The 21,869-nt window shown below is 48.0% G+C and overlaps 2 protein-coding genes across 6 annotated transcripts in view; one reads left to right on the forward strand and one right to left on the reverse strand.

Annotated features, from left to right (window-relative positions):
- Ih (hyperpolarization activated cyclic nucleotide gated potassium channel Ih) overlaps window positions 1–21,869 on the forward strand; it is a 415,526-nt gene that overhangs the window by 351,527 nt on the left and 42,130 nt on the right. The window contains exon 1 of one of the 5 annotated variants that reach the window (XM_089545514.1): window positions 2,774–3,368. The exons of the other annotated variants lie outside the window; for them this stretch is intronic. Within the exon in view, the coding sequence (XP_089401640.1) occupies window positions 3,322–3,368 (47 nt within the window). The 5' untranslated portion in view covers window positions 2,774–3,321. Of the gene's footprint in view, window positions 1–2,773; window positions 3,369–21,869 lie in introns of those variants that run through there. 5 annotated transcript variants of the gene reach the window in all.
- LOC149342963 (uncharacterized) overlaps window positions 1–21,869 on the reverse strand; it is a 162,038-nt gene that overhangs the window by 49,573 nt on the left and 90,596 nt on the right. The gene's annotated exons all lie outside the window — the stretch shown is intronic.

Raw genomic sequence — 21,869 nt, forward strand, 5'->3', positions numbered from 1 at the left:
AGCGAAACTTCAGACCGACTACCAATCAGCATGAAGCTGATGTTGAGTGCGGGTAAATGCGTAGTTTCCTAGTTATCCGTAAAACGCTAAGAGCGAGGCAACTAAATGAAAAACTCAATTTAAGATCAAACATTTCCCGTCGCAATCGAAGGGCGCCCTCCGCACCGAATAGACATATCAACGCTTCTTCGAGTCCAAGAAGCGTCAAAAAGACGTTTGATTTAGGATAAACTTCGGCCCATTTGGTGCCGTGTTTGAACGATAGTGATATATTCAAGTAACCGCCATTTCAAGGCTTTCTCTCGTCGGGCTCTAAGCTTTGCCGCCGTAAACTTCACGATAAAAATGCAGCATTATTTAACTGTTTTGCCTAAATTCACATAATATTTATTATCGACAACCCTTTCAGATTATGCGTCCATTCCTTCCACATCATAGATTGCCACGGACTCACCCCAAAGGATTTTGTTTCTTTCATCCATGCGTTATCGTCAAGAGAAGGCTTCAATCGCGCAAGTGAATCTTGAACTCCAGTGTTACCAATACGCACAAACGATACTTTTGCAACATTTGCTTTAACCAAGGAACCTAATCAGTTTCGGAGTCTTCAGGATGAGGGCTCTGTATCATCATTAAAGAAAGCTGGTTGGTTTGGTTTATGGGGTTTAACGTCCCAAAGCGACTAAGGCTATGACAGACGCCGTAGTGGAGGGCTCCGGAAATTTCGACCACCTGGAGTTCTTTAACGTGCACTGACATCGCACAGTACACGGGCCTCGAATTTCTCCTCCAAAGAAATTGAACCGCCGCGGCCGGGATCGAACCCGCGTCTTTCGGGACAGCAGCCGAGCACCATAGCCACTGAGCCACCGCGGCGGCGTCAGCATGTGTGATTTTCTTGCTATACGTACTTGCATTGTTTTTTGTGAAAGCGAAGTCACGCTATTAACCCGCAACAACTGCCACGCCTCTTAAACTGTTCTTGAGAACCGTAATAATGTTAAGGAGCTTGTCGCTTGAAGGCATTTAAAGAGATGTTTGAGAGAGATTATTAAATGTTTAAGGATAGAACTAAATTCAAAGCTGTCGTAAACACTGACCCCTAAATTTAAGGTCTGATTCAGTAAATATCTGCAAACATCGTCTGAATAAAATCATTTCCTTGTTAAAATTTGTAACCAAATAAAGAAGAAATTTCCACATATGCTCCCAAGTTCCGCTCCGCCCCCGATAAGCAAATAGTGCGGCAAGTGACTTGGCGCCATTCCAAATTAATACTTACGAGTACCAAAAACAGTCATCATCATCAGCAGCCTGACTACGCCCACTGCAGGGCAAAAGCTTCTCCTGTGTCACTCCAGTTAACCCTCTCATTTGATAACTGCGTCCACCGTATACCCGCAAACTTCTTAATCACATCCGTCCTCCTAACTTTCTGCCGCCCCCTGCTACGTTCGCCCTCCCTTAGAGTCCACTCCGTTGCCCTTAAGAACCAGCGCTTATCTTGCCTTCACATTGCATGCCCTGTCCAAGCCCATTTCTTCCTCTTGATTTCGACCAGGATGTCATTAGCCCGCGTTTGTTCCCTCACCCACCTATCACCTATCACCTATCAATTTTCTTTCCGTAGCTCGATGCGTTGTCCTTAACTTAAGCTAAACCCTTTCGCTTTTTCTTCCCCATAGGTGAGTACCGATAAGATACAGCTGTTGTATACTTTTCTCTTGAGGGATACTGGTACGCTGCCATTCATGATCTGAGAGAACCTCTTAGTCACTCAGGACACGAACTGCAAATCATGATCAATGAGTTAGACAGGCAGAGCGGAACGGTGGGTTTAAAAACTAGCATGCAGAAAACCAAAGTAATGTTCAACAGCCTCGCAAGGGAACAGCTGTTCACAATTGGGAAAACAATGGAGCTGGTCAACAACTTCATTCCGATAAGAACACATTACCTTATTCAGTACGAAAATGATGGCGTTTCCTAGTTCCCATCTGTGCACAGTTCAAAAGCAAACCCACTTGCCTACAATTCTGCAGGTAAAGAAGTGTGTTCTCGGACTCATTCATTGTTCAAGTCTCATATACCAGTCAGAGCACAGCGCAATTTTTTCTGCTTGTCTGCGGCTTTGCCAAACTGTTCAACTTGCGCTCAAGTGATATTGAAAGTGAGACAGCATAGAAAACACGGTTACACGTCACTTGTGAATATGCTGTGGTCAAACCTACGTGCGCTTGATAAAATAAATATGACAAGTTAGACGAAAGACAATCTGCAAATGCCAGCTTTTTGTTCATCAACCGCCTCCTAATCGAGCGTCATAGAGTCGTTCTCATATGTGGTATCTCCTCCCTTCTTAAGTAGCTGTTCGCAGTTTCCGGTAAACCAGAAAGCTGTGCAAATAGCTTATCCACTGGGAACCCAATTCCACATCCTCTTATACAATCTCAGAAGGTAACGCGTCCTGTGATAACGCGGAACGTTTGCCGAAAGCTGGCATCGAGCCCCGTCTTTCGCGAAATGCACTTTTCGTGGGACCCAACGCGTTTCAGAGAGGCCGCGGAAGAGCTTCCTGGAATAAGCAGTGCATTCCGACGCGATGCGGCCCGCGGGGTTTCAGTGTCGAGCCGCGGTCGCGTTTTATCTCGTCACCCACAGACGGAGCCACACACAAGCGAGCCAGTGGCGCCATCTAGGGGCGCACTAGCTCCATCTGACGTGCGTGGCTCGAACTCGAGCACCGGCAGCGCATGTACCACGCCGTTTCGGATTCTCAATAGCACTCCCGGCTCGGGGAGCACCGGGGCGCGTGTCCGAAAAAGTTGAAGAATCGCCAGCAACTGTCCACCCTAGGGGCGGTGGCCGGTTCGGAAGCGACGGCATCAATACGGCAACCACACGCAGCGACATCGCGGCAAGAATTCGGTGAATCCGGCTGCCCGTCATGGGTTGAAGCAAAACGGCATTTGTCGCTACTTTTGTTTTGTTTGTAGTTTGGTTTAGGTTGTAGGTGTAGGCACCACCGTTAAGTTCATAGTTAGGATCAACGAGGAAGGCACTTCGGAGAAAGAAGACGTCGAAATGATGGCGCTAACGCGAACAGAGCCTGACCGTCGCCCGTCCCTCGTCGGAGGGGAAGCCGTTCGACGCACGTGCGACACCGAAAAGCTGCGCTGCACGCTATCGAGTTGTCACGGCGAGTGACCGATGCGCTGCCACAGCATCGGCATGACAGCACGGGACTGCGAAGTGGTTTTAACCGACACCGGGCCGCTGAGACGCCTCATTCCAAATGATAGGACTCTGACTCCGTGACAAATGGAGGAGACAAAGGTCCCACAGCATGACAGGATGCTAATCCGAAGGTGAGTGGGCGTCATCCAGTGGATTAAATTTGTTATAGTCTTTGTAATAAATCAAAAGGGGCTTATACGGCCTGCACCAAACCATTTAAGTCGGTTCTATAAATAGTTGTGACTTCCGCAAAGAATAAAGAGAGGAAAATCCGGAATGCCGCAGCACCTATCGGACATTCCGTAGTGGGACAGTAACGGTAGCGTCGTGGCAGTGCGGTACAGGTACATCGGACAGTCGCGCTCACTCCTCTGGTTTGTAAAACAGTGCTTCTCGACTCGAACCCCTGAAATCGCAAATCTCTTGGAGATAGACGTTTGTTTCAGTGAATCCCTCCTCCCCGTGCGAGGGAACCGTTGCCCTGCGTTCACAAAAATCTATTGCGCGCAGCGGGTGCGCGGATGGGCGCCGGCGGCGTCTACGGTTGAGCGCGAAGACGGAGCCCGATCGAACTTTGGCGGCGTTCCGGTAACAAGCCGGAGAGGTCTGCCGTGCGTACTCGTCGCCGCGCGCCCCTTCTCTTAATCGAACTCGGATAACAAAAGGCACACGCAGATCACGTTGGCCCGTGCCGCTGTTGTTGTCTTTTTGCCCTCCCTTACTTCATTACTCCGAGATTGAACGCCGGTATAGGTGGGGTTTCGGGGGCTATAAATAAGCCAGAGGCATCGGTAACGCATCGATCGACCAATCGCATGCCTCCCCGTCCACTCCTCCTTGCCTCACTCTCTTTCTCCCTTTCATGCCGTCCCTTTTGTAACGCTGTGACTGCCTCCTCACCATCTTCCTCTTTGGTTTGTCTCTGCTTTTTCTGTGCACCGTCCCCCTCACCCAGCAGCATGTGCACTCTTCCCCGTACCGATGGGAGTGAAATAGCGACGGCACCGACCGGCCCCACCAACTCGGGACGGTCCCGACAGGCGAAAGTGAATCACTCTGGTGAAATACGGCAAGCTGGCTTTGCCGTCGGCAGACTCTTCTCGCGGAGAAGCCGAACACGCAAAGAAATAGTCGACTGAAGGGGGTCGCAGGGGCCGGGTAGATCGGCCTTAAGTGGCAAATGGAACAGCTCATGCTGGAGAGAATAGGCCGCTCGAGAACTCGTACAACGGCCAAGAAAGAAAGAACCGCAGATGTAGACGTTGCAATTGCGGCTGCAAAGGGCCAAGCTATTCTCGCTTGTCGGCCACTGATGCGTCAGCGTTAAGCAGGCCTATGTCGAAAGGCAGCTCTTCCTTGTTTCGTGGATATTGCGTAATGTTAAAATGTGAGCTAAACAATCAAAAGTAAATCATAGAGACACAAATTGGTTCTGGTACGCTCGACGACGAACCTCAGGCATTATGGTCGCTCCGATAACGACTTAAGCGTCCTAATGTAGCGAGTTCTGACCACTTCCACGAAAAGAAAGCGTATAGAGGAAACGTCTCTAGTTGCCTGGCAAAATACAACTAAGTGCTAGCTAGAAATTTAATTCGCGAGCCATTCACAGTGAGTACTCAGTGAAAAATTCAAGCTCTAGCAAAGACAAAAAAAGTTGTGGGGGTGAGGGGATATAGCGCTTACTCGCAAGTAAAGATTTTTTGTTCACAGACTTTATTTATTTTATGCTGTTTCAAGGCGTACATCACCAGAAAAGTATAGCCCGCTTCTGCGCTTCACGCAGCCCTATCTTCTCTTGTGAGTGCTTGAGTGCATGTGAGCACCGTTCGGTACTAATTGGTGGGGGGTGAATTTTCGTCGTCTTGCTTCCACAGCACCCTTTGCTCCTTTGGCGCTATGTCTTTCGCCATAGCACCAGTTGCTGACGTAAGAACTGCGCAAAGCCTGATTTCATCATTAACTTTCGCTTCTTAATGTAAAGAGGGAGGAGGCTTAAAGAAACACGATCTCATTTAGACGGAAGGAAAAATGTACATAAGACGAAGCTGTTCTCTTCCAATTACGGCAACGAGCTTTGCTATCATGCAGGAGATCAAAGAGACCGTCTTCAGTGAAAAAAAAAAAATAATAATTCCTATTTCGTTTAGTATTTGTCATGTACTGAAGCAAGATATTTAAGAGAAAAAATACAGAAAATCGTGACGACGCTGTAGTATTTTTGGAAGAATGCAGTATGGCGTTTAGTAGATTGACTACATCATAAAGTATGCCGAAATTCTTTTTCCTACGTTCTGCTTTCCTCTAAGCGAACCAACCTTGAACAAATGTTTTGATGGACAGAACACGCTATTGATCGTCATTTTGACACGGTATCTTGATGGCGACACCTATGAGGCTTCCTGAATAAATCTACGAAAAGCGAAATACATAAAGCACGCGGTTGATAATACTTCAGTTTGACTCTAACTATCGTGACAATCTGCTCGGCGAGAAAAAAAATGGAGGAAAAATATTTTGACGAAATGAAGAAAGCAGGGAAGAAAAATTCTTATGGTTTCTCCAGCGAGCTGTTGTACTGCAGCACAGTGCATTGTAGACACCCAGCCATGTGGCGCACCGATTGGTATGTTCGTAATGGAAGTTTTGGCCATTCTAAAATACAAAACCTCGACTTCACTTCTGAAATACCCTGAATTACCTTGGTAAAGAAAAGAGCAACCATGCCATGAAGTCAGCGAGACTGCTTTTTCGAAAAGGCTACGAAAATTAACGCCTGAAGAAGAGGCGTGTCAGCGCCCGATGATAACGTGCCGGCGACTTTAAAAAAGGATTTTGCGCAGTGTCCTTTTGAAGGACATACCTGATGGAAATAAAAATTTGTTCACATTAACAAGCGAAGAACTTCCGCGCTTACAACACATGTGATACATATGTATCACATGTGATATGTGATACACACATGTGATCACTTGATATGTGATACAACACATGTGATCACTTGATATGTGATAGATGTATCACATATGATATGTGATATACACATGTGATCACTTGATATGTGGTACAACACATGTGTAATGTGACTGTGATACAAAAGTGCGGTAGACATTTTGAGAGAGTTGATAAACATTCACTTTTAAACGGATAAACGAAGAGGCTCGAGCAGACTCACGCACCGACGAGCATGCGCCCAGTTGTTTTTCGCATTTAAAATGAGTACTTATTTATCGTCAGGGTAGGACTACAATCACTGATGTTCATTAGAAATCCACAACTCTTTGCATTACGCGTCCCAGCCGTGCACGGCTGTTTGATAAAGTCGAGACTGACAGAATTTACGATGCAGGCCGTTCATACCTTCCTGCGGTACAAATCCTAAACCCAAACCGCCAGTCTAAAGTCATGCCTAGGTGTAATAAATAAATTGAGTATATCTGCTTCAAAAAACCTTCACGCAATACATGAATTCAAATCAGGCGGCTGTTTCAGCCCTTCTTCAGCGACTATTTTATGTGTATCAGACTTCCAAACTTATTTCATTCTTATCTTTATAATTCATTACATAGAGTTCGTTTATATCTATAAAAAATATTGCTATGCTGTGAGTTCTGGATAACAAGAAACAACTAACAGTGCGGCTCTAAACTGCGTCAAAGCTCCAGTTGAATCGCTTTGCAATTCAATTTGTCACAGAGCCACGCAGTTGAAGCCGGGCAAAACCATGAAAAAAAGAACACATAACACTCAGCTGATTTTGCGAACAGCGTGAAGAAACCAAGAGAACATTTTTATGACAAATTTCGCTGCTAGAGTTGCTGCGAAGTAAAGCTGACCGCGTTTGGCGCAAGCGGCTTAGAACAACATAGTAGAAAAAGCGTAGGGTCGCGCTCAAGAGAAGCGTGACGGGCAGTTGGCTGTAAACCGGCCGTAAACGTGAACGAAATGCAAGCACAGGAAACGGTGACATAACAGTGCTGACGCGAGCCGAAATCGTTTCTCATGCAAGGCCGAGGTGCCTTTGTGAAGCCAGGCTTTGAGAGGGGGCGCGAAAATCACAACCAAATGCAGAATAAAAAAAAACAAGACGCCGGCCCCTCAGTTCTCGCGTTTTATAGCCGCAGGTCACGCGTTGTCCTGATCTTTGTGAGCACTGTTCTGCTGTTCTTACAGCGTATCGCCTTCTCAGTTCTTTCTCCTTTTTTTTTCTCGCCTATTTCAGCGTTTCGCGCAAAATTTACGGTGCAAACACAAACGACTCGTCGAACGTCGCCTGCTACTCGACGTGGGCTCTTGAGGTTCGATATCGTGCCAGTTTTCCTGTGTCCTTTGTTGGGCGGGGTAACGTGCTCCATCTGCGATGTGACTTAGTTTCGTCTTCTCGCCTCTCCCGACTTAGGGATGATGCGTCTCCGCTCCGTAGCGCGGTCGTTCGCCCACTTTCGAGCATTCGCATCAGTGCTCTCTCCCGCCAAAAGCTTTCCGCTTCCCGTTTCACACAAAGAGACCATGGGATGTCGCTATCGCCGACAGAGCAGTGCCTTGCACGCATCGCCCTTGGTGCGCCTATACGGAAACGCTTTCTGGAGTGTTGCTCTTGCCGAAAGACATCATCTTTGTTGCCTGTTGTCAGGACAGCATCAAAGCAAGCTGGGAAAAATAGGATGCAGGTATGCATCTGTAGGGGAAAACAGGTTTGTAGCCCCTCAACTTGGGAAAGCATTAGCGACTAGAAAGAGGCGAAAAAAAGGGCGACGGAGTCGGAACGGAGTCTGGAATTTCCAAGCCCCCCAAGATAGCGCCTGCGAAGATCTCGTGGATCTGAGCACGCACTATTCGATAGACAGGAAGTCTTCAAGTATTCTTCCGTAAGCAGAAGAATGAGCGTCCTGAGGCAAAAAAGAAACGAAAGATGCTCTCGGGAAATCATCGTCTCGTTCAGCACCCAACTGTAAAGAGGAATATAAGCTTCGAAAAGCACAGAGCTAGATCTGGTACAGTTCTGATTTCTGAAATCGTTATCAGAGAAGTTTTCGCCGAGAGAATTTAAATAGGTCCTACTAGCGTTACGCTCATGATATGCGAATGAACTATTAGAAACACAGTGACGTTTTTTGTGTCCTGCATCACGCCTTGGCCTTACATTACCGTTTAATCAGGAAACGGCGGTACGTCCAGCAAGTTTCAGGCGGTTTAGCGGAGCTGCAAAAGCATCGTGAACGTGTACAGTTTCCTTGAAGCGCCTGACGTTCTCCGAGTGTCACTTGGATGCACACAAGTGGATTGACGATAATTCGGGAAAATGACAGGACTGTGGGTACAGTGGAAAGCCACGTCTCGACCTGCAGCCCACGACCTTTGAAGAATTCATTTCTTGCATAAGTAAAATTCACAGTACGAAGTAGAATAGTATTAATGAGATTGCGTTATAGGTCCCGTGTCGCAGAAAAATTAACGCCGTTAGCCACGAACAAAAATTCACCAAAAATCCCCAGAGAAGCAACCTAAGTGGCAGAGGAGCCACTTAGGTCACGTGAACTTGTGACGTCATCACAACCTGCCCACCGTGGCAGACGGCATTGAAATTAATGATTGGTTGCGAGAGGTTGCTCGGGAAGAGAAAACTTGGTCGCACCAGCCGCACCGTTGAAATCACCTGCCATCGCAGGGCAGTGGCGCATCGCTTAGCCGCTGCACCACTGCGCCAGGAGTGGTGTGAGGACTCCCAGGGACCTATGAATGTAAAGTGGAGAATGACCATTTCTGCATACCATTTCATTCCGCGTTCCGCAATTCCATTAACGCTATCACGTGATACCCTTAGGGCGAATCTTAATTGTCTCCTCCAGTTTTTTAAACTTAGTGACCGAATGCTGGAAGCATGTAGAACCACTGCTTGAATGCCTTTTATTTAGTTTCTTTTATATATATATATATATATATATATATATATATATATATCCGAACCCACGACCTCCGAATATATGAGAGAAGCCAACAGCTACAGAAACCAAGGGGCACAGGGGATTTTTAATTAATTTATTTATTTTGTGGTGTTGATACTGAATATGTTATGGCTTAAAGCTAATTGATTAGAAAAGCAGAACAACCACATGCCGCCGGTGGGATCCGAACCCACGACCTCCGAACCCACGACCTCCGAATCCGAGCTCGGCGGTAGAGCACCGGACGCGTTATTCGGAGGTCGTGGGTTCGGATCCCACCGGCGGCATGTGGTTGTTTTTTTCTTCTGCTTTTCTAATCAATTAGCTTTAAGCGATAACATATTCAGTATCAACACCACAAAATAAATAAATTAATTAAAAATCCCCTGTGCCCCTTGGTTTCTGTGGCTGTTGGCTTCTCTCATATTTATAACGAGCCCCTCATTCCCCTTTCTTCGTCTGCTATATATATATATATATTCTTCATCGCCTTTATTATTCATCGCTTTTTTGTTCTCTTTTTACCTTATTTCACTTTTACCCGCACTTGTATTACTGTTCTTTGTTTTTTTCTCTATTCCGCTCCTCCTCTTATTCCTCCTTCATCCCTTCATTCTTTTCTTCTCACCTCCTCGCTGCTGTTCTTTCTGTCTTCTCCTTTCTTTTCCATGCGTTCTTTATTTCTACTCTTCGTTATCTTTAACGTTTTTTCGTCTCTCCTTCATTTCTCTCCTTCTCTCTTCTTCTCATCGCCTTGTTTACCTGCTTATGTTCTTCATCGACTTTTCTCACTGATCCTCTGCTACTGCTCTTAACATTCTAATACTTTCCCTTTTTTTCAGCATATTTTCAGTCTTCTTCTACCACCGCTTCTTCCCCTCTTCTTCTGTTCTTTCCCTTCTTTTCCTTGTGCCGCTTTCTCTGAAATGCACGATACACGTACCACCCTCTGCTGCCGAAGCTGAAGCACATGTGCGCCTAATCGCACGGCATTATTTGGCCAAAAGCGTTGCAGTAGTGGGAGGAGCCAACAAGCTTTGCCGAATCTATATATATATATTTTTTTGCCGGCCCGCTGACTGTGGTACCCTCTGTGAAAAATAAGACCCGTTTTCCGGAGGGCGTCTATAGATTCCAACCCAGTCCACCCTAAATACTGTGTGGCTGTTCTACCACTAAGCCATCACAGCGGTCAATTATCATACGGTCAAGTCATGCACAGGAGACAGCCTAGATGACTTAGTTACGGCTTGGTGTGTCCGTGTTGATACTAAGATGGTTAAGCAGACTAGATCGTGCGCCTGCTCAAGAAGGAAGCTTACAAGCACCGCACGAATGACCGGGTACAAAATAAGGACCGCTCTAACGCAATGCTGCTCTTCCGTCATAACGCGTAAAACAATTTTTGTGGGACCCTTAACCACGTCGTGCTGATGCTGTCGTTCGTTAGTCCTTGCGCTTGTCTCGCTCAGAATCGATGCCGTTCTGGAATCTGCAGGCATCTACAGTAAATTATCCCGATGCTCTGCCAGCCATGCGACCCTATTTACACTGTATTTACTCCCATACGCATGTATGGGAAAAAGAAGGAAGTGCGCTAGAGGACAGTTTAATCCCTTTTGACTCTTTTCTGTTTTGAGTTATAGAGCCTTTTTCTCGTCTTCTTGGCGCTCTTGAAGGCGCCCTCCGCTCTTGCCGCGAAAGAAAGCCGGCCAATGACAGGGCTTCATTTTGTTGACGTCAGAAACAGCGGACCAGAGCCATTGCAGCTAGTGAAGCTGCAGTGAAGAGCGCCTCAGGGCCACTTCAGGATTCCCCCGTTTTTAACCCTCCTCCAGCAGCCACGGTCGCATCGCGCTAATAGCTGTCCTACATAATGAGCAAGTACGGTGTCGAAAGCAAGGATCGAACACGGCACCGTTTTTCCAGTTTGTTTTTTTTTTCATTTTTTCATCCTTTCGCTTGTTCAGATAAGTCTTCTCGCGAGTTTTTCGCTTCCTTAAATCTTTTCGCGCCTAAAAGCTATCCAATTCTTAAAAAGCGTCCAACCCCGAAACTTGAACAAGAACATAAAAAAAAACTTGCCAGAAAGAAATGAAAATTATTACTTCAAGAAATAAAAAGACAAAGCGCATGCGCGACGCCGAAATGACGAAGGGGCGCGGCGGGGAGAGGGGTAGACTGCCGCCGCGCGGCGGTGGTGTCTCGTGCCCCGTCGTCCGCAGTGGCGCGCTCGCATAAATAATTCAGGTCAATCAGTTCGATTACCGACACGCCCTGGCCTCCCCTGCGCTGCAGCCGAGGCGAGAGAGAGCCAGATTCCAATTCCAGGCGTTCGGCTGCGGCGGTTCCCGCGGTTTCGAGGCCGACCGAAGGCGTCATCGCCGTCGCCCGCTCTTCACACGCGTTCCTGCCAAACTCGGCAGAGCCAGACGCATACTCAGCTTGATCGAATTTCGAGGGATGCTACACTCCATCACCCAACTCCAAACATAACACTGACTGAAGGTCCGAGAATCAGCTCATACAGTGCTTGTAAAAAAAGTCCGCCGGGGTGGCTCAGTGGCTATGGCATTCGGCTGCCGACCCGAAAGACGCGGGTTCGATCCCGGCCGCGGCGGTCGAATTTCTATGGAGGCGAAATTCTAAAGGCCCGTGTACTGTGCGACGTCAGTGCACGTTAAAGAACCCCAGGTGGTCGAAATTTCCGGAGCCCTTCACTATGGCGTCCCTCATAGCCTGAGTCGCTTTGGGACGTTAAACCCCATAAGCCAAACCAAACCAAAAGAAACTAAATCTCCTGTCACTCTCTCCTCTTCTTCGTCATCATCATCACCATCATCATCACCCAGGTTTCGTCCACTTCTATTGATATCTCTAGTCAACCTTGTCCTTTGCCAGCCGTGGCAGCTATGTTTAAGCGAATTTCCCTAGTCTCATCTTCCCACCTAACTCTCTTCTGACCCCTGAGCCGTTCTCCTTTAATCGGAGTCCAATCCGTTACCCCAACGCAACATCGCACGTAATCTCCTGCGCATTACAAATCTCGCTCAAGCCCATTTCTTCATCCTGATTTCAGCTAGGACATCCTCAACCCGAATTTGGTCTCTATGTAGCGAAGGCTATCTTGAAGGTCGTAGTAAGATGAGCGTATGGCTGCGCGGCTTCCTCTGGCCCAGGACGCCGTTATGCAAGGTGACAAGAAAGTTCTGCTGCTGTGCAGTTAGTGGGAGAACTATACACAGTTAACAGGTAACCCACAGGTAACCGCAATTAATGGTTAACCGTTTCAATTGGTTGCACCGTCTCAAATGTGCAAGAAGTTCTCGTTGTATTCTTCTTCTGTTCTTGAAGAAGTCGTTCGAGCACAGAAGTGGCCACTTCGTAATGCATTGCATGTCGCTACTCTTCGAATCAATGATTCAATGCACCTAGTTCTTCACATAAAGAGTAGAAATAAAAAGTACGTGACTATGTCCGGGAATACTTCTAGGAATTGTTCTGTCGGCTAACTTATCGTTGAAGCCTGTCGGAGCCGTTTGTGACGCGCGGGCAAAAATAGAGTAGATAGATTTTATTTCAAGGCAGCTGTACGATAAAAGGACACGAAACTTAGTATTTATGAGAGCTGGCTTCCTAGTTGTCAGGTTTGCAAGAGGCAGATATGAATTTAGACACAATCGATTTAACAGAGCTACCCGTCAGTGGCGGTCAAAAAATGGGAATTCCTAACGCCACCTGTGCACGAAAATTCGCTGTCTGTGCACTGTACGCATTGTAGTTATAACTACAGATACTGCTTTGCTGATCAGTATGTTCTGAGTAGTGTTTGTGGTACAAATACTGCTTCAGCTAATTACTATACAAAAAATTGCAATGTGATGCCATCCCGCGCATATGGCTATCTCCCTCGCGAAGTGCGTCGACTAAGTGACGAATATTATATTATTATAAGTATTATATTAAGTGATTATAAGTATAATAAGTGATTATATCATTATTATAGGTGATTTGAGAAATATGAAATCGATGACGCTGGCATTCCAGTCAGAAAGATCGTTTGAGAACTGTGACACAAGGCGGTGACAGCAGTTTCGAGGACCTCCTCCTAAAACAATGACAACGGTTGTGGTGTCTTCGTCTCGCTTAGCATTCTTTACGCATAGGTCAGGTTCTCAAGGACATATTACTCTCAATCAGTGGCGCCTCTTCGAAAAGAAACTTCGCCGCCAACCGATCACCATACTACATACTGTGCGATGTCAGTGCACGTTAAAGAACCCCAGGTGGTTGAAATTTCCGGAGCCCTCCACTACAGCGTCTCTCATAGCCTGAGTTGCTTTGGGGCGTTAAACCCCATAAACCAACCAACGATCACCATACTGAGTGGCACTTAACCGCTAGATATAGTTCCGTGTGTATAACGTGGGCAATTTCACGTACTAGTCGTAACCTGGCTGAGTAACACAAATGACGCATCCCAGAGCAGCGATGACGTGTTCTCATTATTATAACCTGAAAAGTATGTGCGCTTTCTTTCTACCGCGCATGGGCTGTGAACAACACAGACTAATGCCTCCCCGTTAAATGTTTTACGCTTTTTAAACCGCATAACGTGAATGTTATGAAACTTGGTAAAGCGGCGCAACACGCGTCAACGAACACGCTAATACAGCGGACTCCCTTTTCTGAATTATGCAGTCGTGAACCTCGGCAGTTTCCGCGACTGCATAACACCACTCACCCTATAAACGCGGCTTTAATATGCTCTCCGCTCTGCCCGCGAACTCGATGTGCATTGCACGCAAGGCGCTCATTAAACGCGCGGCATGCGAAAACACTGGACGAACTTCCACTGTCAGCTCCGACATCCGCTTTCCAACACCTCGGCTCCACTTCCGCGCTCTGAGACCAACGCCAGTGTTGTTTGCTCGTGCCGAGCCGAGGCCCTCGGAGCAGTACGTGGGTAAACAGGCGGCGGCGGAGATTAGCGGTGCCCGAGCGAGCCAGTGTTCTTCACCAAGCCGTTCATTAAAGGCGCATAAAGCTCGTTCAAGCGCAATTACGACCCGCCTAATTATCCGCCTGTAAGCACGCCAGCGTACACATGCAGGTAAATACTAAGAAGGCAGAGAAAACAAGCAAGTGTGGGACTCCCAACAACGGGCGGGCTGCCCAGTTTATTGTCGCTAATAAAACCCAAGCGGTAAGCGCTGTTGTTCAAGGGGGCGAGCTACCGAAAGAACGACTCACAGGACTCGCGGGAATGCTTGGAGAGCGTATATTATCAACAAACCTCTCTTAACGTGAGCCGCAGTCAGTAGATTGTTTCCCCGTCTCGCGCGTGCGATGCTGCAGGGTATATATTGCAGTGTCTAACGGGTAGCCGGGCTTTTATGTAATTATTTTGTTATCGCTTTGTCGACTGGCGATTTCTAGTTTCATCGCAGTACATGGATGTGGGAAGGGAAAGTCAGAAGAGTGCCAAGAATTCTGTGTTAAAAAAAAATACACGACAATCGAGAATTAGTCCTCCAAAATGCATACACACGGTGGAAGTTACTAGCTTTTCATCTTTTTCTTGCAAGGTTTCTGCTTGTTTCTCTACCTGACTTCTTTTTCTTTTCATCAAAGAAGTCAGGTAAAGAAACAAGCAGAAACCTTGCAACCTTGCGAGAGTTAGGCCTGTCGTCAACCAATACGGAAATAAATAGTCAAGCTACTTGCACGAAAAAGTGGTTTCGAAATTTCCCGGTATCTTGGCTATATTATTGTTCGGTATCGAAATTAACTAGCGCTCAAGTGCGTTTATGATGTCAGAAAAGCTCTGTGACGTCAGAAATAGTTCGTGATTGGTCGGTGTCTTGGCTGTCTTATCGTTTGATGTCATGATTGATCAGCTGCAGGTGTGCCTCTGCTACATCAGAACACCTTTACAGGTTCGGCTCTAGATCAACCGATTACAATTCTTCACCTCTCTCTGTCTCTCTCTCTCTTTCGCACACACCCGCGCAAAACTTTCTGCCATCCAAGTGGAAGCTATATTACTTTAAACAGAAAGGTGTAAAAAGTAAGTAAACTGTCCATTAGCTCACTCCCTTTTACAAAATGGACTGCGCTAGAGGACAGCTTAGTCCATTTTTTACTCCTATGTAAATGTATTCGTGTTTAGACCGGCGTCAGGAAACTCAAAACTCTCTTAACATCTGGAAATGATAGACAGAATGTTTTCCGCCTTTTTGGGGGAAGCACCATCCTTCTTTTTCACTTCCGCATACAATCGTGTGCGTAAACGCTAAAGCACTGCGGGAACAGCAACGTTAACACTTATAGTCGCACGGGGCAGCTCTGCGAAAACCACTGGGCACTGTTCGCCGGTATCGTCGGCTCGCTCCCGGCGCAGTGGAGCCTCTGTTCCTCCCGAGCCATCCATCATTCCGAGTCGACGTGTAAACAAAGAAAGGTTCCCGTCGCTTTCCCTTCTCGCGAACTATTTCCGAAACTGAAATGAATGCTTCCGGTGTCGTGCGAACACTCAGGTGAGAAATGAAGAGCTATCTGACACATTTTTGCTTGGCTTTTTCTTCTACGTTTACTGCGAGCCAATAACCAGGATTCGGAGCACTTACGCAGAGCGTTTCGCTCCTGCACAGTCAATGCGTGCAGGAGCATTGTATGCAGGGGCCTGTGTGTGTGTTCCTCTTCATGTCCTGTCCTGTGTGCGCGAATTATTTCAAAAAGTATGAAGTACCAACTCGCCCAAAATGCAACACTTCTGAACAGTCAGTGGGGGCAGCAGACCAGTATGGTGAGACGCGGAACTCCCTTCAGCTACTAACCTTAGGGCAGGGGTTCTCAAACTTTTTTGCTTGGAGGAACCCCAATAGCCTTCAATAAGTTCCAGGGAAACCCCCCCCCCCCCCCCCCCCCCCCCCCCCGCTTTCACTTACCAGCAATGTTGTCGATTGCATTTTTGCAAAGAGAGATTTGCAAAAGTTAAATGTTTATTGCACAGATTAATACAAATACTAATGTGACGGGTGGTACTGCTTCCTTTTAAGAGCAAGTCAAAGCGTGCCTCAGTAGCACTCAGAGCCAGTCTCATATCACCTGCTGGGTCAGGGTCGGTGAGGGTTCTCGCGGAACACAAGAAGACAGCCCGCGGAACCCCTGTGTTCCGCGGAACCCAGTTTGAGAACCCCTGCCTTAGGGCAATGCGAACTACTCCCTTAGCAAAATAATTCAAATTCGAATGGTTCGTAAGTAAAGAAAGCGCGAAGCGATTTTCGTGCTCTCGATTAACACCCGAAGCGCGCCGCGAAGGAAGGCACGAAGGAACCAGTGAAAGGAGTGGGAGACTTCCGGTTGATTTATACACCCGGAACTCTTTGACCTACACTGGCATCGCACAGCAAGCGGACGTTGTTGTATTTCGCCACCATTGAAATGTAGCCGCCATAGCCAGGATTCGAACCCACGACCTCGAGCTCAGCAGCTGAACGTCATAACCAATTCTCCGCCGTGGCGGTTTAGCCGGAGTATTAGTGAATCTTCCTGTGTGTTCACGCTTCGAGGGACCTATGAAAACTCAATGAATCTATAGCGGGCTGGGCCGATAAAAGGGAGCTTCTAGCGTAATAATGGGCTCTTGAGGAGGAGATACGCAATACGGCGTATCGAACAATCCACACCTTCCTGGCGGCTCGCTCCACTTCTGGGTTCGGCGGCGCGATCTGTACACCGCAGTGAACAGGCTCAACAACCGTTAGCTATCAGAAAAGAGCGGACAAGAGTAAGAAGATCAGGGGATTATTAGGGCATTACTATCAGAACAGAGGCATCCTGTAACGCTGCTGCCGACCGACGTCAGTACAAACGACTTTTAAAAACACTTCTGTGTCTGGATCCCCCATGAATCCAAAATCAGTTTTTGGGCATAAAGTTCGTCCATTGGCCAGAATGTGACGTCACCAGACCGGAACGTTCCCACTGGCTGTGTTCCCATCTTTTCATGTCCTCTCTCCGGCACGGGGAAGCCAATCAAGGACAGCTCTAGTTGACCATTCTGCATCACTTCCAGTTAATCTCTCGCCTCCACCTGTCTTGCTTGCATGCGATTTATTAGCAAGTAACAAGCGGACTATAAAGGCATGTACAATGTGGATACATAATAGGAAATAGGGCGCGGTTCTTTCCGAAAGATTTTTATTTATTTATTTTCGCTCTATGCGCATCACCTCACTGCTTGCTGAGAGAGAGCGACGCTGGCTGCTCTCGTGGGCGCTGTTGATTGTGCGCGACGGTCGACGGAGCTTCCAGTTAGAAAGCAAATAAAGGAAACTCGGACGAGGTTGGGACAGTCTCTTAAAGTGCGCCGACTCTGCTTCCCATCGTCGCTAATGCCAGTGCTTTCGACCTTCGACTTCCAAACTGCTTTCGCATTAGACAGACCAGTGAACACTTCGGACGGGTCTTGAGCTTCCTTGTAACGCTTCTTCTTGTTTTTTATTTTTCGTTTAGGTTAGTGGCAGATGTCTGAACGGGTTCGCGGGACGCGCTGCTGGCGTCATCTTTATATTTTTTGAAGTCTGTTCTCTTCTGTTCTGTTCGCATGCGCAGTAGCGGCGCATAGCTAGTGTGCCGGGGCCGCCGCCGCTGCCGCGCGCTCTCCATCTTCTCTCTCTCTCTCCTCGTTGCTTTCGCAATCCTCCAGGTTTAACCAGAGCTAAACCACTGCCAATTTTTTTTCTAGGTAGCGCACGGAAGGAGTGTGAGCGTCGAAGCGTGCTTCCTATTGTTCCGGCTGCAACTGTGCATGCGAGCGTACTTACAGCAGCGAGGCAGTATTGTCTTCAGGTCGAAACCTGAGCTGTGCTAAGTGGTGAGCCGTACGGATAGAGAGAGAAGAAAGGAGATGCGGGGAGGTTAACCAGGCTTGATTCACAGTTGACCGTACCCTACCCACAGGAGGGGGTATAAAGGATGATGAAGGGAAGAGAAAAGCAGAGTTGAGCGTGTTGTGCAAATGAAACGAGTCCATGGTCATTGCTCCGTCGTGGTCAAAGAATTATAGTCAAGCAAAGAACTGCAAACAAAGAACATCTGCAATGTGCTTACAGGTTCTTACAATATGCTTACAAAGTTCTTACGTAAACACTAACTACTCCAACGCGACGTCTTTAATTACCTCTTGGTGCAAGTAACACTTCCCCACACCTTCTCCACACAGTCCCCACACCTCTCTTTGCAACAAGCCAATTTTCTTTTTCTTTTTTTTTTGCAAATCCCTGCGACGCACACACGCAGTGTCTTTTCCTCAACTCTGACCCCTGGACCTGTTCCAGACCCGCGTTAGAGCAGTAGCGGCAGCAGCAGTGGCAGCGCTGGCTCAGGTTCGCCTCCATCGCGAAGGCGCCCGCCGGCGTCTCGGCGCCAAGGACGACCAATTGGCTCCCCCATTCCCTCTCCCCTCCTCCCCCAGCGAAGAAAAGTGTTCGGGGTCCGCAGTTAGGTACGCGCATGAGGGTGGTGCGAGGCCAGGCCGCCCACGTACTGCGCACAACACTGTACCACCACCACCACCGTCGTCGCAGCCAAACGAGACGGGCCACCATTTACAGCCGGCCTCGAGGCCTTGGCTGGCCGCCAACGCGCCACGTTACGTGAGATAGCGTCATTTCCGCTCGCCGTTTCACGTCCGCTCCTGCTTCGCGCGCGTAGCCACCCTCCTCCCCCCCCTCTCCCCTTAAAGGCAGCGGTGCTCCATCCCTAGCTCCCGCGGCTCGAAAACGTTCTCGCTGACCTTTTCCCCACTTCCCCTTCCCTCTTTTTTCTCTCCCTTCTTCCTTAACGATAGCGTGGCTGAGATCTGAAAAAGAAGCGCGCATATTCGCGGCTCCCTTGCGCTTTTACCTGGTCGCGTTCAACGTCTCCGCTATTTTTTTCTCCCGGGTGTGGTCCGGAAAAGACATTGGCGTAATTAAAGGGGGCCACATGGCGCAAGCGCCGACGTGCATACGCCTACGGGCCTCTGCGTGCGCCGTGACTCGCCGCGTAGCTTCTCTGTGTTCGGCGTACGACTCGACTCCCAAGCTGTCATCACCAGGACTCAACGAAGCGACGTATTTAAGGCATCCACTTCGAAGGGCAGAGTTAGTCTGCTAGAAAGTGCAGTCATCGCCACAGAATGTAACGATTGGTAGGTACGACTTTTGGGAGGAAAGAAAAGAAAAAGACACACAGAAAATGTCAGGTAATCTTAGTAATTAGGCCAAATGCGTATATGTGCACTAGCATGATGTATTTCGGTGCTGCGCTGCTCTGCTAGGTAAGATTGTTGTTGGTGTGTATTCTTTAATGCAAAAGTGAAAGGAGGACATTTCATGGCCATAAATGTTTATTGACACAGTACTGAGCAATGTGTTCTGCATTCAGTGCATCCGTTTTCATGGCAAAGGTTAGATGCACAGTCTTGTGGTCCGTAAAGTAGTAGGAGAGGATTTTTTTTTCTTCTTTTTTGAGGAAAAGAAGTGACGCAGTAATTCTCTCACATCTCGGTGGGCACCCGAACCAAGCCGTAATGAAAGGGAGGAAGGTGGTAGTGAAAGAAGCAGAGAAAGGTGCCGTAGTGGAGGGCTCCGGAATAATTTCGACCGCCTGGGGATCTTTAAAGCGCACTGACATCGCACGGGACACCACGGTTTTGTTGTCGATTTGAAAGACTAAGTTTAAACATGTCTCCCAATGCGTCGTAACCAAGTCGCTGATACTGGCCAGTCGTAGGCTACAGTGGTCTTCAATTGCCTTGACAAATTTGGAATGCGTGTTGCAGTCTTTGTTAAAATCACCCACCAGCAGCAAGGTACCACCCCAATTTCTTCCATTTAGCTACTGTGCACGCATCATTCGATTCGCGTTCTCCTCCTGACCGCTGCTGCTCAATGCGCTTAGTTCGATGCGCTTAGGGTCGGTGCCGCCTAATTAGCGCCGCAAGTTCTCGCCTGGTTACCGCCGGTTACACCTTGACAAGTAGGTCACCCGACGAGCTAGTGAGCAGTGGCGGAGTGGCACAAGGCAGGTGCTATGGCAGGTGTTGTCATCGGTGGGACTTGGGTTGCTTGGGTTGGGTTGCGACCCAGGTTGCTCTTCCCGAGCAGCCTCTCACGATTAAACGGGCTGCCGCCTGACAGGCTGAGCAGCGTGCCACAAAACCGGCTTCAGAAACACAGATCGACAAACACACAACGTCTAAATGCGGAGATAGGCTACTATAAGTGCTCGCGCACTGAAAAAAAAAAAAAAAAACTCGGAAGCACCCTTACACTTACGTACGCCTGTGACTAAATAAGATCTCAGCTCAAGCCGCGGTCTTCCTATCCCATGAAATTTCGTAATCTCATTACTACAAATGGATGTGCTTGGAAACAAAAAGCGCACTCGCTGGTCGGTGCTAGTACGGACCGAGCAACAAGCATTGTCAGTGAGCGGAATGCGGGGCAACCTGCGAAGAAACGCAGCCACTCTAAGCCCTGCAACGTCTCAGCTGCACATCGGTTTTCTCCACGCAGATTACTCGCTAGGGATCAAGGATAACCAGCTCTGACAAGCGGGAACGAGAATATTACACACACACTACTCAGGCACCACAAAATGTGCTTTTCCCAGCCGAACCAAACACGAACGTCTAAATTTCCAATGAGCTGCCCTCCTTACACATTTTTTCGGTTGGTCAAATCGGAAAAGCTTATGTGGAAAATTAGGAAAAGAAAATCTCCCGCTGCCATCGGAGGTGTACGGCTGACTATAATGATGACATTTTCAGAACAGCTAACTTTACTTGCACATAAAGCAAGTACTACAGCTGCACCGAGGCTGAAAACAAGTAAACAAAGGCCCTGGGTGTAGAATCTATCGTAACGCTGACTATTAAAGTTTTCTTCTTCACTGCAGTTCATCCTCACGACCAAGCATTTTTTTTTATATTCCTTAAGGAATGCCGTGCACAAGTCTATAAAAATTTCAAAAACGTACCTACAAAAAAAAATGACCTACTTCATAAAGACGCGGTTCAAGAGCGCATTCATACGACGCCAGCTGCTTGCTGGTGACATCCAAGAAAATACTAAGCCCAGGCAGCCAATCATGGCAGTCTCGACAGCAGCAGTAGCCCGCTTCGTCGTTCGCTGCGCCAACCACTTCCCGACACTGCCAGTGCACACACAACCACCCCACTGAAACTATAACAAGCGCGTGCGCTGAAGCGGCTTAATAATAGAAGCGTCTCGCTAGCGCCCCCTGAACGTGCGCTCGAGCGAGTGAACGGACGACCCCGAAGCGCATCTGCTTGGACGGGTAGCGGCATCAAGGCATACGCAAGAAGCAAGACCGCACGTACACACATAAAGACACGGCCTAAGTATGGAATTAGACAACGACGCCACAGCATTGCACAACAGCTACGCAAGATGCAGCGGCAACCGCAGCACACCCCGTGCGAAGGGCCAGCGCTTGACGTCTTTTTTTGCGGCGCTCCCAACCACACTCCTATCACGCAAAAAAAAAAAAAAAATGAAAAGGGGGGGGGTGACGCAGATATACAAGGGTTCTGAAAGGAGGAGCATTGCAAGCTAGTTTTCTCTCGCATCGACCCACGTGAAGCTGCCATCGTACACCCTTGTGAGTTCGTTA

The sequence above is a fragment of the Amblyomma mixtum genome, chromosome 5 (assembly GCF_055824585.1).
Source record: "Amblyomma mixtum isolate Tamu chromosome 5, ASM5582458v1, whole genome shotgun sequence".
Lineage (NCBI taxonomy): Eukaryota > Metazoa > Arthropoda > Arachnida > Ixodida > Ixodidae > Amblyomma > Amblyomma mixtum.